This window comes from Jaculus jaculus, chromosome 11 (genome assembly GCF_020740685.1).
Source record: "Jaculus jaculus isolate mJacJac1 chromosome 11, mJacJac1.mat.Y.cur, whole genome shotgun sequence".
Lineage (NCBI taxonomy): Eukaryota > Metazoa > Chordata > Mammalia > Rodentia > Dipodidae > Jaculus > Jaculus jaculus.
In genome coordinates, this window is record NC_059112.1 from 86,448,301 (window position 1) to 86,462,303 (window position 14,003).

The 14,003-nt window shown below is 35.0% G+C and overlaps 1 protein-coding gene across 3 annotated transcripts in view; it reads left to right on the forward strand.

Moving 5' to 3' along the window:
- Naaladl2 (N-acetylated alpha-linked acidic dipeptidase like 2) overlaps positions 1-14,003 on the forward strand; it is a 1,016,062-nt gene that overhangs the window by 631,521 nt on the left and 370,538 nt on the right. For all 3 annotated transcript variants that reach the window (XM_045130167.1, XM_045130166.1, XM_004652077.2), the window contains 3 exons: positions 5,769-5,861; positions 8,717-8,922; positions 10,746-10,865. In XM_045130167.1, coding sequence (XP_044986102.1) covers positions 5,769-5,861; positions 8,717-8,922; positions 10,746-10,865 — 419 coding nt within the window. The remainder of the gene's footprint in view (positions 1-5,768; positions 5,862-8,716; positions 8,923-10,745; positions 10,866-14,003) is intronic.

Consider the following 14,003-nt stretch of genomic DNA (forward strand, 5'->3'; position numbering starts at 1 on the left):
TTGCTGCTTGCTGTTGAGTTCTAGCTGCTTCTTCTGCTGCTTGATGGCTTTTAGTTGTTTCTCTCTGCTTGGATGTATGGAAGCAACTTCTTCCACTACTGATGGAATGTCCCTGCATCTCTAAGTTTGAAAGAAATCCCTTTATCCCATAAACTGTCTGTTTGGAAGTTCAGCAACATGAAACTGACTATAACACAAGTGAGTTATCTGAAAAAACTAATATGGATAAACATTAATGTATTACAAGTACATAAAAAATGTCTTAGATGTATATATATAAGTTAGGTTAAAAGTAATGAGAAAATTATATGTATATATAAATTTGAAAATTAGAAAATAGAAGGGTTTGTTCAGGTAAAATTTAAGAAATAATAAAATATAGGATATGACAATAAAGGAAAACAAACAAGTTTTATTTTTTAATCCTATCACATTTTGGTAAAATATATAATCCCCATTTTTATTAATTTTTAAAGAACCTAGGTAAGGGGCTGGAGATATGGTATAGAAGTTGGTGTGCTTGCTTACAAAGCCAAAGGACCTCAGTTTGATACCCTGGGAACAATGTAAGCTAGGTGCACAAGGTGCTGCAAGTGTCAGGAGTTTGTTTGCAGTGGCTGGAGGCCCCGGAACACCCATTTTCATTCTCTCTCCCTCTCCCTCTTTATCTCTGTCAAATAAATAAATAAAATAATATAAGGAAAAGAACCTAGGGAAGAAAGTAAGAAACCTAAAATATTTGGGAGAATGTATAGTCCAGATATCTAAACTAATCTAGAACAAAGTAAATATAAATTTATCAACAAAACACAGATATGTACATATTACATATGTGTGTGTGTGTGTGTGTGTGTGTGTGTGTGTATACACATATTACCAAGTACAAATCACATCTCTTGACTAAGTAGGGCTTGTTCCAGAAAAGCATGCATTTGTAAACACTGTTAAATCCCCAAATCTTACAGATATCTCAGTAAATGAATATCAGTAGATGATTCAACATACACTTATGGGAAAACCTCTTAGCAAAATAAGAATAAAAGTGATTTTCTTAATTTGATAAAAGGAATTTCCCAGAAACATATATCAAGTAGTTTTTTTTTAAGATAAAGTCTTAGAAACATTCTTTATCAAGTGAAGAATAAAATACCAAAACCAACAAACATTACAATTGCTCCCATTTCACTCTGCACCAGCAGTCACAGGTAAAATAATAGGTTAAGAGCAGGAAGCAAAACTCTAAAGATATAAAGTAAATAATCAAAATGATTGGTTTTAAGTCAGTAATTATCTTTAATTAAAATAATTTTTAAAGTTAAAAACCCTATAGATCACATAGGAAATTAATAGGAAGGCAACGTATAAAAACAAAATAGAAAAAGAAGTAGTATTCTTGTCTGCAACAAAAATTGTTATAAATATGTTTGGTAAAAATAGGTGAGAAGTTAGAAGAATAGCTTGATAATAGCTGTGTAAGACAGTTGTAGAAAAAAAAAAATAAAAAGGCAACACAAAAGGAGTATATACCATGTCCACATACTAAAGAGTGAAGATAATTTCCTAATGAAATCCTTAAATGTCTTTCCATAATCATAAAAAGTTAGTATAAAAGTTCATATGAGAAAGAAACTCACCAGTGCCCCCAAATTAAGCAATTACTATATTTTCATGATGATGATAATGACATGATATTTACGAAAGGAAGAGTCCAAGTATTTGAAAATCTGGGAGAAGAGGGTTGCTAATGAGTTCAAGGCCAACCTGGGTCAAAGAGTGATTTCCAGGTCGGCCTGAACTATATTTAGTCCCTACCTTGAAAAAAAAAATGCAAAATGACCCTGTAAAGTGAAATTCAGTACTAAAGTTAAAAATACATACTATGTACATTAGAAATTGTCATATGATAGCTGCTTCATGGAGAATAAGGATGAATCATTGAGTAAATTACATGGGAGAAATCAAGTGCAGAGACCAATTTGCATGCCAAATTTAACATCGTCTGACCACATCAAACATCAGTTTGAAAATTCAGTTTCAATGTTTTAGGCACTTGAAGAACATTTGTATTTCGTGTCAGCAGAATTGCACAATCATTAACAAGCCAAACCAAAGGAGACATCCCTCCCTCCAACAAATAATATAGGAAAATCTTAATATATTTGACTCTTTATTTTTTAAGCATATGACATATTTTTGAATGTAAAGAAACTGAAAAATATTACATACATACATACATACATACATACATACATACATACATACACATACATACACATAAATGAGGAATTAATGCATAAGGAAGAACCATTATAGAAATAAAATGATAAAATGATTGTCAAAAACAGACACAGAAGGGCTGGAGAGATGGCTTAGAGGTTAAGGCTTTTGCCTGAAAAGTCTAAGGACCCAGGTTCCATTCTCTAGGTCCCACGTAAACCAGATGCACAAGGTAACACATCTGTAGCTTGTTTGCAGTGTCTGGAGGTCCTGACATATCCATTCTCTCTCTCTCTCTTTCTCTCTCTCTCTCACTCTGTCTCTCTCTCTGCTTCTTTCTTTCCAATGAACAAGTAAATAAAATATATTAAAATGGTGAAGGCCAATTACTTAAAAAAATGGACAAAGAAAAATTGATGATGTAGTTTCAATTGAAAAAATATTGAACCTCAATAGTAACCATGTAAAAGAATAATGAGATTTCCATGCCCATTGGAGTGTCACAAATTAAATACTGAGTTGCAGTTTATTTACATTTTCTCGAGTGGAATAGGCATGTTTATTATCAGCTACAGATTTTCTGTGTGACATGTGTGTGTGGATTGAAACATATTCTTTGTGGGCCAGAGAATATGGTTTAGTGGTTAAGGAGCTTTCCTGCAAAGCCAGATGACCCTGGTTAGATTCCACAGGACCCATGTGAGCCAGATGCACAAGGTGGTACATGCATCTGCACTTCATTGTAGTGCATGGAGGCCCTCTGCGCATATTCTCTCTTCTCCCTCTCTACCACTCTCTAAATAAATAAATAAATAAATCATATTTTTAAAACATCCTTTGCCACACGACACTGTTTAAAATGTGACAACTAGAATGAAATGTGTAAGATAGTATTTATTTGAGTATTATGAAATGGAATTGATGAAAGAAGATCAGTAAGATAAGTGTTGCTGTATCATCATTATGTGCTGTATTTCTTCCTACTTGAGTATATTAATATATACGAAAAATACATTGTAATAAAAATGTAAAGCAACTTCAGTACAAAAGTGTGTCACTCAATAAAAATAGTGTCTATATGGGGCTGGAGAAATGGCTTAGTGGTTAAGCGCTTGCCTGTGTAGCGTAAGGACCCCGGTTCAAGGTTCGATTCCCCAGGACCCACGTTAGCCAGATGCCCAAGGGGGCACAAGCATCTGGATTCGTTTTCAGTGGCTGGAGACCCTGGCGTGCCCATTCTTTCTCTCTCTCTGCCTCTTTCTCTCTCTCTGTTGCTCTCAAATAAATAAATTTAAAAACCAATAGTGTCTATATGAACACAGATGAGCTTCATTTCTTCCCCCTTTGTATCTTATTCAATGAATAATGATAGTAGAGCATATCTCCCTTGGGGTTGCAAGGATCAAGGAGATTCAAGGATATTGGTGTGTGGGTGAGAATGGCTACCATATTCAAAATTGTATACTGTGCATATTGTGATATTTTATCAATGTGATTAGAAAACCCAGGGGATTTTTATAACAGTAAAACTGTTCTCTGTGGTAATATAGTGATGGATACATTTCACCACTTATAAGCCATAGCATACAAACACAGACACACCTCCAGTGTAAATTGTGAATAGTGGGTCATTGGTTGTAACTAATATTCCACACTATTGTAAGAATGGGAGACAGGGGGAAAAGGAGAATGTTTGTACTCTTTCTATATTCTTCTGATATTTTCTGTAGACTTCAAACTGCTTGGAAAAGCAAATGATTAATTTGCAAACAAATTTCCAAAACATCATGCCATCTAAACTAAAATTACCATGTGATATTTTATGCTAATTTTCTATAATGTGAAACAAGGAACACAGCTTTCTCAGGGCATCATTTTAGTCTTGTGTAAATTCTAATTTTAATGAAATAAAGTCAGTGGTTTTCCATTTAACTTGTTAGTTTTAAGTTCTAGTATTTAAGGACAAGACAACCATGATTACCATTTTCATCTAACAGTCTGGAGTGAGTTGAGGATCTGCCAATTACTTGGAATTCCCCACCTTCTAATAGCCACCCTCTACTGAGGGGGTTACTTCCACTGCTTTTGAACATCCTTTGAAAATCCTGGGTTAAATCAGGCTTTCTGGGACCCATCAAATACAATAGTAACCTATGTCAACACCTTGACAGTACCTTGATATTATTTGAAAAATTGCTTTAATATCAATCACAGGTAAAAATCTCAAAGAGGCAGAGAAGTTAATGGGGATTTGTAAGGGACCTATGTTCATAAGTGGGAGTAGACTCTGATGTGGGAAGATACCTATTGCATGATGAACTTTTTTTTTTTTTTTTTTTTTTTTTTGAGGTATGGTCTCACTCTAGCCAAGGCTGAACTGGAATTCACTATGTAGTCTGAGGGTGACCTCCAGCTCATGGTGATCCTCCTACCTCTGCCTCCCAAGTACAGGGATTAAAGCTAAGGACCAGATTCAATTATTCATGTCCCACTTAAACCAGATGTACATGGTGTCATATGTATCTGGAGTTCATTTGCAGTGGCTTGAGGTCCTGGCTTGACCATTCTCTCTCTCTCTCTCTCTCTCTCTCTCTCTCTCTCTCTCTCTCTCTCTATCTCTCTCTCTCCATCCCTCCCTCTCTCTTTTTCTCTCCTCTCTTTGTCTCTAAAAAATTAAATTAAAGTATCAATTCAATTTTTTAAAGAATCTTATCCTATTAATTTGAGAATCCTTTGATTTAGTTTTCAAAATACTAATGCAGGAAAGAGTAATTAATTAATTTAAGTGAGAAAGGGGAGGGAGGGAGAGAGAGAGACAGAGAGGGGCTGGGGAAGAGAATGGTACTCCAGGACTGCCTGCTCCTGTAAAGGAATTCCAGATACATGTACTACTTTTTGCATCTGGCTTTTCATGGGGGCTAAGGAATTGAACCCAGGTCATCAGGCTTTTCTAAGCAAGCACCTTTAGCTACTGAACCATATCCCCGGCCCACATTTCATGTAGTCTTTTTGTTTGTTTGTTTCTTTGTTTGTTTTTGTTTTTTGAGGTTTGAGTCTTGCTCTAGTCCAGGCTCACCTGGAAGCTGGCCATGAATTCACAGCAATCCTCCTACCTCAGTCTCCAGAGTAAATGCTGGGATTAAAAGCACACACCCCCATGCCTGGTGCATGTTCCACACATTATTAATGTAAGCAGAATTGTGTTTGCTTTTTTCTCTCTTTTGGAAAATATTAACAATTCCCAGAGGTTTACTGTGTGCTCTCATGTTGAACCCTTGTTACATTGAATGTGGCAGTTTGCATTGTCTTTGTATGGATTTTCTGGTCTAGGAAATCAGCAATGGTATCTTGGTCATCAATGCATAACAAATATCTAAAAAGAGTTTGTTCAAAATATTGAATAAATGTTTGGCAAAAAGAATAGCATAAGTTCTGTGACAAAAACAAATTATGTGGATTTTTTTTGTTGATGTTAGTAGATAAAAACTTTTATTCTTTTGAAAACTATACAAAAGATTAAAAATAAAGAAGCATTTTCATTTATTTTCCAGAAACAAGAACTGTCAGTGTGCAAGTTCAGACAGTTACAAAATTCAAAACGATTACTAATGTTGTTGGCTATGTAACAGGCTTGACATCTCCAGGTAAGTAGCTTAAGTATGTATAATCTATACTTGATATAACACTTCATCAAGATATTTTCTACATAAATTTCAGAACATAGTTAAATTCTCTATAAGACATCAGGAATTTATAGCAGTCAAGGAGTAGATTGACATGGAACCATGAAGTATGTCTTATCTTTCATACCATATCTCTTCAAAAATACTCTTGAAGAGTCTAAGTAGGGGATCAGGAAAAGGAGACAAAAAACAGAGTTAAGATTTGTTAGACATATGTTTCAAAACCCATTGTTCTTTTTATTTATTTATTTATTTTTACCCAGTGTAACAACACTGAAGTTTTAATTTCATTAAGAAAACCATCTTATAGAAAATGCTTTGTTATTGGTATAATTATTTTATTAGCCACTACAAACAAGCTCCAAATGCATTGGCAACTTTGTGCATCTGGCTTCATATGGGCACTGGGGAAGTAAACCCAGACTGTTAGTCTTTAATATATTTTTTTTAAGAAAAAATGAAAGATTTGGACTCCCATAATAACTTTCAATATTAGTATCTTTTGTTTTGTTTTGTTTTTCCAAGGTAGGGTCTCACTCTTGCTCAGGCTGTCCTGAGCTATGTAGACTATGTAGTCTCAGGGTTGCCTTGAACTCACAACAATCCTCCTACCTCTGCCTCCCAAATGCTGGAATTAGAGGTGTGTGCCACCACGCCCGGCTCAATATTAGTATCTTTTCCGTTCTTGATACATTATAGTTCTGTCTAATGTTGCAATGTTTTTAGATTTTATAAGTTCTTAATTAACATGATTACCTGATTACCTTATTAGATTTTTAACTAATTTTGTACCATATTATGCACTGGTGATACAATCTTTAGATACTATTACATAAACTAAAAAATAAAAATTGACCATGCATGTATCAATTAAGGGACTAATTAGCAGCACTCCTGAACACATCAAAAGGCTGAACTACAAACCACTGTCTAATGGGCCTGATTGCACAGTGTGAGGTGCAGTATGCTTAACTAAGTTCACACCACTTCTGCTGATATGACTGGAACACATATTCAAGTTCTCCAAGAACTATTCTCACTGATGGCATTAGTGAAATCAGCCTTAATTGTTGAGCCAGAGGCTTTTGCAATTGTTTTATTTCCTTCCCACTTCTTGCCAGCCAATTATGAAATTTTTCATAAAAAGTATTTATTATAATGGCAATATTGCGAAGACATCTCGTCACAATAATCTTGGACAAAAGATACAAATGAACTTGAAAATTTTTACTGTAGCATTTTAACCATTTCAATGAACTTCCATCTGATGTCTTTCTAACTGAAACAGAATATATATCATCACTGTTCCATTTGTAACTCAGTGGTTTAATAAAAAAACAACTTTTGTACTAAATTTTACTGGAATTAAGGTAAAGGAAATCCGTTTTACTAGAGAAGGTGTTTTTGAAAAGCAGTTTTATCATAAGCATTCTTCGTGGTATAGTATTTACAACTAATCAAAGTTTCTTAGTTTGAATTCTATGAAAAAATTTTTTGTTTGCTCACCTGATTTTCTTATGTGATGATGAAAAAAGCAGTCATCAATTAGTATTATTATTATTTTTTGGTATGGTTTATCTAGGATACAGATAATCTCAAGTAGAACTCAAAGATTTCTAGGAGATGCCTGAAAATATTTCCAAGCTTTTGACATTATGCAGGGTTCACATCCTATTAACTTAATCTTAATAAAATGCTGACAGATCAGATCCATTGTTGGCTCAAAATGGGTGTGGCAAACTGAATAATACAGCACCCTGATAGTTCCTATAGCAGGTTTTCTGATGTCATGAAGTCAAAGGCTGACTCATTTATTCCATATAAATATAGGATGAAATTTGTGTCAGATATTCAAAGGCTTTACATACAGTAGCTTACTTAAAAATCAGTGGTGATGTATATCCTGTTTGTATTTGCATATGGGATTAAAGGCATAGAGAATTTAAATACATTTTTCATGGCTGCACATGCCGGGAAATATAATGGTCTGGATCCTAGGTCACTTGTCTTCTGAGCCTGCACACATAATCATTAAGTATAGAACACCTACTAGTGAAAAACTGAGAAAACTTACATGGATGTATGGAGCTGTGTGTTCCATTAAACTGACGTCTGTTATTATAACAGTGGCAATGAAAGCAGAGGGATCCCTGGAGGAATAATTTTAGCTCATCTTATTACTGCTAACATTTGGTCAGGCATAGTGAACAGGTCACATCCATGTGCTGGTGAACTTCCTAAGAGAACTTTTAATGATGTTTGGATGACAACAGGAAACACAGTACTCAGAATGTAAAATTTTTAAGTATTTGCATGTCTTGAAGTAAATGGAATATATTTTTCTTAAAAGAATGGAGAAGTGTTAAAACTATTAAGTTGAGTCTCTAGTTAAACCTTTGAATAACTAATTTATTACAAATTAATACAGAACTAACACACTTTCAGTAAGTATAGGTCATTGAATGTGTTAGTAACTCATTAGTATTTACTAAGCAACATGCTTAGCTCTGGAAAAAAATGTTAGATAAGTGTTTCATTGTGGCATATTTGTGTACAAGATTAATTAATATTCATGCTGCAAAGGACAGTAATATGGATCTAAGATTCAGATTCATAGTGGAGCTTAGCAGCTGTCTTTGCTTTGATATGCACAGATGTACAAATCAAGACGGGGGGAATACTAAAATAGTATTAATTATTAGAACAATTTTGCTTGATGGTTACTTATTGGTGCGATAGGATTATGTAAATGTCATTGCATTTATTGTTGAGGTCTGCATTTTGTTTAAATGTCTCTTGTTTCCTTCTGTTTTCAGACCGGTATATCATAGTGGGTAGCCGCCATCAAGCTGGATACACTTATCATGGACAAGAATGGGCCAGTAGTACTGCAATTATCACAGCTTTTATCCAAGCCTTGATGCTGAGAGTAAAGAAAGGATGGAGACCAGACCGTACTATTGTTTTCTGCTCATGGGGAGGAACAATTTTGGGCAATATTGGCTCATATGAGTGGGGAGAGGTAAAAACCATATATTACTTAAAATGTTTTTCTTTTATTCTCTAAAGCATACAATGAAAAACGATTGAAAATAAAGAAAAATAATAGCCTTCTTAAAAGGTCCTCATTTCTGATAATTGCTGGGAGTACTTATAAGAGAGAAGAATAGTTAGAATTAGACCAGAGTGAGTTGTGCGTGTATGGTTGAAACCTCTTGTCAGACCTGTGCACCCTGATCTCACTCATCATACTGTTTTCCTAATTGTTGTACTTATTCCCAGGGGATAGTTTGATAGATGCTGGAAAAGAAAGGACCTGTTTGTTATGTTCTAACTCAGCTTATATTTTATCAGTATGGAGGTTGGAATCAAACAATGGTTGCTTTTCTATTTTTCTGTGCTCCAGCAGTCGGCCCCTATCTCCCTACCCCTTCTTTCAGATCTATCTACCTAAATACCTTAGGAAGCTTGTGTGCTAATAAAATGGATCCTGCCGTGGGGCATGGTTCAAACACAGTTTCAGTGTTTAAGCTTCAAATGCCTCTCTCTGATGCTTTTAGTATCTCAGACGCATACTGTTTTGAGTGGAATGTGACAATTGAGATTTATGTTGATGCTATATTAACAACAATGTGATCGCTGTAAACTATAACATACTTTATTGACTTTTATGATACTTTGAATAAAGCAAACTAAATATACATGTGCAATCTCAAAAACATTCTATGAGGTTGTGACTAAGAAACCATTTGTTATTCTTATTTTTTTCAGTGTCAGCTTTGCAGAAAAAGAATATTAAGTGAGAAACTCTCTTGTTACATTTTTTAAGTCCTCAAAAAAGATAAAATATTAACTGAGTCACAAAGGAAAATAAAAGATACAAAAAATAAAATAGGATTGAAAAAAGTTGAGGGAAGGCAGGTCTTAAAGATGAGAAAATGTTTATGGTATAAATTCAGCAAGATTCATAAACTGTATATTGAATTACTATGCATGCAGATGGATGGTAAGAAGGCCTATTTTAAGAGAATGATGTTAAATGAAGAAATTCCATTGCTTTAATGAACTTGTTTTACCTGTCATGCAGAAAACTTTGACCACTGAATGAAGCTCTTGAACTTCTATTCCAACTATTCAGTTTCAAGATTAAAGAACAAATCCTAAAACAACTATTGAATGTTCAAGATATATATATTTATATTTATATTTATATATATGTATATATATATGGTCTCATATAATCAATCAATTAATAAATAAATAAGTAGCTTACTGCTTCAAAGTAAAAGACTTCTATCATTAATTGTGGAAATTCATCCTTCTCTCTTCTGTAATTCAGTGATCATAAAATTCTATGTTTGTTTGTTGTTTTTGAGGTAGGGTCTCACACTAGCCCAGTCTGACCTGGAATTCATTATGTAGTCTCAGGGTGGCCTCGATCTCAAAGTGATCCTCCTACCTCTGCCTCCCGAGTGCTGGGGTTAAAGGCGTGCACCACCATGCAAGGCAATCACAAAATTGTTTAGTACCATAGATAGGACCCCCAATTTTGTATTCTGTAGCTGCATGTTTTCTCTCCTTTTTAGAAACTTTGCTTTTAATATTTGACTTTTGTCAGACATGTTTTAAAGTATTTTATCATATGATAGATCTGACCACTCAGCACCCATATGTAAAATGATCCTTTAAACCCAGTCAATGTTACTAACCAATATGGAATTGTCTTTAAAGCAATACTGAAATCAACTATTCAAATTTAAATTGCTTATAATACTTAACTAATGAAGCACAAACTTTTATTTTTTATTATGCTAAAGACAGACCCTTTTATGCTTATTATTTCAGAATTTCAAAAGTGTTCTGCAGAAAAATGCTGTAGCTTATGTGAGCCTCCATAGTCCCATACGAGGCAACTCCAGTCTGTACTCTGTAGCATCCCCATCCCTTCAACAACTGGTAATAGAGGTAAGATGAACCACTTTTCTGGAAAAATAGTTATGCAATGTTCCTTTTCTCTATATATTTATTTCATTTCTTGTATTTGTTCAGTTATTTGTGCATTAAATAATCTATAAGCATTTCAGTGAATGAACTGTTGTCGAAAAGTTTTATCTTGTTTTGGAATTATTATTATAGTAATTTTATACAAAGTATTTCTATGTATCCCTGGCTGGCCTGGAACTCTGTGTAAACTAAGCTGGCCTCCAACTTTTTACTCTCCTCCTGCTTCCATATTCTGAGTGTTGAAATTATAGGTCTATGGCCCCATACTCACTTTTGTTCTGTTTTATTAATTAGTACATTTAAAAGTAATTTGCCGTGTTCCTTCATTCTTTACCTTGAACTCTTTTCCAGATATAGTTTGAAAAAATAGGAATTATTACTATCTGTTATGGAGAAGGTATGCAGGTATCAATTTATTTGAAAAAATTAAATTTGGAATTCCATTATGAATTCTACAATTGTGATATGTGTGTGGGAGATGGGTGAATAAATGGTTACTTTTGAATTTCTTACCCCAGATTCATGTTTTAGCAAATTTTGTATATGTCCCATTCCTTCAACAACATTGTAAGCCCATGAGGAAAGCAATACAGCAATAAATAAATTGAATACATTTTAGAAAGCATGAAACTAGATGTGGCTCATGCCTATAATTCTAACATGAGGGAGATTGAGAGAAGGAGATTGTGAGTTTCAAGTTAGCCTGAACTACAGAGTAAGTGCCTGTCTTGAAAACAAAGAAAACGTGTCTTTGTTTTTCAATGAAATGATTTATAAATACATACATTTATGATTTTTCACAACTAATATATCAATCATTTCTCACATTTTAAATAATTTAACAGAGTTTTTTTTTCTCTTTTTTAACATACATAAAGACAAGTTCTATATTTAGAGACAACAAACCATGGTATTTTCATCCCCTCCCCTTCCTTTCCCCACTTTCCCCTTCATAACTCTGCTCTCCATCATATCCCCTCCCTCTCTCCATTGGTCTCTCTTTTAATTTGATGTCATCATCTTTTTCTCCTATTATGAGAGTCTTGTGTGGGTATCACTAGGCACTATGAGGTCCTAGATGTTGAGGCCAAATTCTGTCTAGACAGTTGCATGTATGGAGTGGTACCCTTCCTTTGGACTTACATTCTTTCTGCTACCTCTTCCACAATGGATCCTGAGCCTTGGTGGGTGTGATAGAGATATTTCAGTACTGGACACTCCTCTGTCCCTTCTTCTCATCACTGTGTTGCCTTTTGAGTCATTCCAGTGGTAATCACCATTTGATAAAAGAAGCTTCTCTAACCAGAAGTCAGAGTAGCATTAATATATGAGTATGAATATTAAGTGTATTGCTTTCAGGGCAATTTGGTGAGAGTAATATATGCATTTATCCATACAAGAGCAAGCTTTATACCCCTAAGGCTCATGGCTTCCCCTGCTGTAGGCTGTTGATTAGGTTTTCAGTACCAGGCCTGTATTCCCTCCCATAAAGTAGGCTTTCAGTCCAAATAGAGAGCAATTGGTTTACCCCAGAGCAGACATGCCACCTAGCACTCATTCAGTCATTTGGCTTGTCTGGCCAAATTTGAGGTTTCCAGTGTCCACTGTTTTCACCGCTGATGACTTCTGTCTCACATAGGACTGCATACAGTGCAGCTTTTCCCAGCTTTCAGTTGGCTGGTCCACAGGGAGAAGACTTTCTTCTCAGCATCAGCTTGATTTCTCAATGACTTTGCCTCTCAGGCATGTGATGTCTTCATCAACAGGGTCTTACCATCTCTTTCTCATGGGAAACCAAGGGCATTGAGAATAGCCTATAATGTTTTAGAGGCAACAGGGCCCTTCTTGGCCAACAACTCACTGGAAGGTATCCCATCCCTGGCAATGAAAATTTTCTAGTAACAATCTATGGGTTCTGGATGTGCCATTATTTGAAAAAGTAGATTTTCATATGTCTTCTGCAGAATATCTTGATTGACACCCTCCCCCCACCTTTCTCTTATGCAATTGCTTCCCTTGACCTCTCTTAGGCCTTTCCCCTCCCTGTAATCTGTTCTTCTACTGACATAAATACAATACTATCTCCTTAAGACCTTTCCTCTCCTCCCTCCCTTTTAGCTTTTTTGTAGCTTATGGGCCTCTGCTACTGATTTTTGGTGCCAGACCACACACTAGTCTATACATTTGTAGCTGGGACCCACATATGAGAGAGAACATGTGTTGTTTGGCTTTCTGGGCCTGGGTTACCTCATTTAGTATAATCCTTTCCAGATCCATCAATTTCCCCACAAATTTCATAATTTCCTTTTGCTTTACCACTGAATAGAACTCCATTGTGTAGATGTACCACATTTATATTATCCATTCAACTGTGGATAGACATCTAGACTGGTTCCATTTCCTAAATATTTTGAATAGAGCAGCAATAAACATTGTTGTACAAGTATCTCTAAGGTAGTGAGAAGAGTGATTAAGATATATGCCTAGGAGTGCTATAGCTGGATCATATGGCGAATCTATTTTCAACTTTCTCAAGATCCTTTACAGTGATTTCCACAATGGCTGTACCAGATTATATTCTCACCAACAGTGCAGAAGGGTTCCCCTTTTACCACATCCTCACCAACATTTATTGTCATTTGTTTTCTTGATGGTAGCCATTCTGACAGGAGAGACATAGAATCTCAAGGTAGTTTCAATTTGCATTTCCCTGATGGTTAAGGATATAGAACACTTTTAAAATGTTTATATGCCATCTGTGTTTCTCCTGATGTGAACTCTCTATTTAGTTCCATAGCCCACTTTTTGCTTGGGCTATTTGATTTCTTATTGTTCTGCTTTTTTTTTTTTTTTTTTCAGTTCTTTGTATATTCTGGATATGAATCCTCTGTCAGATGTGTGGCTGGCAAAGATTTTCTCATATTCTGTACATTTCTTTTCTCTATTCACAGCATCTTTTGCTGTACAAAAGCTTTAAAATTTCATGATATCCCAGTAGTTGATTAGTTGTTTTATTTTCTGAGCAATTGGGCTTACATTCATAAAGTCATTACCTACGCCAATATGTTGAAGGGTTGCCCCTAACTTTTCCTCTAGCAA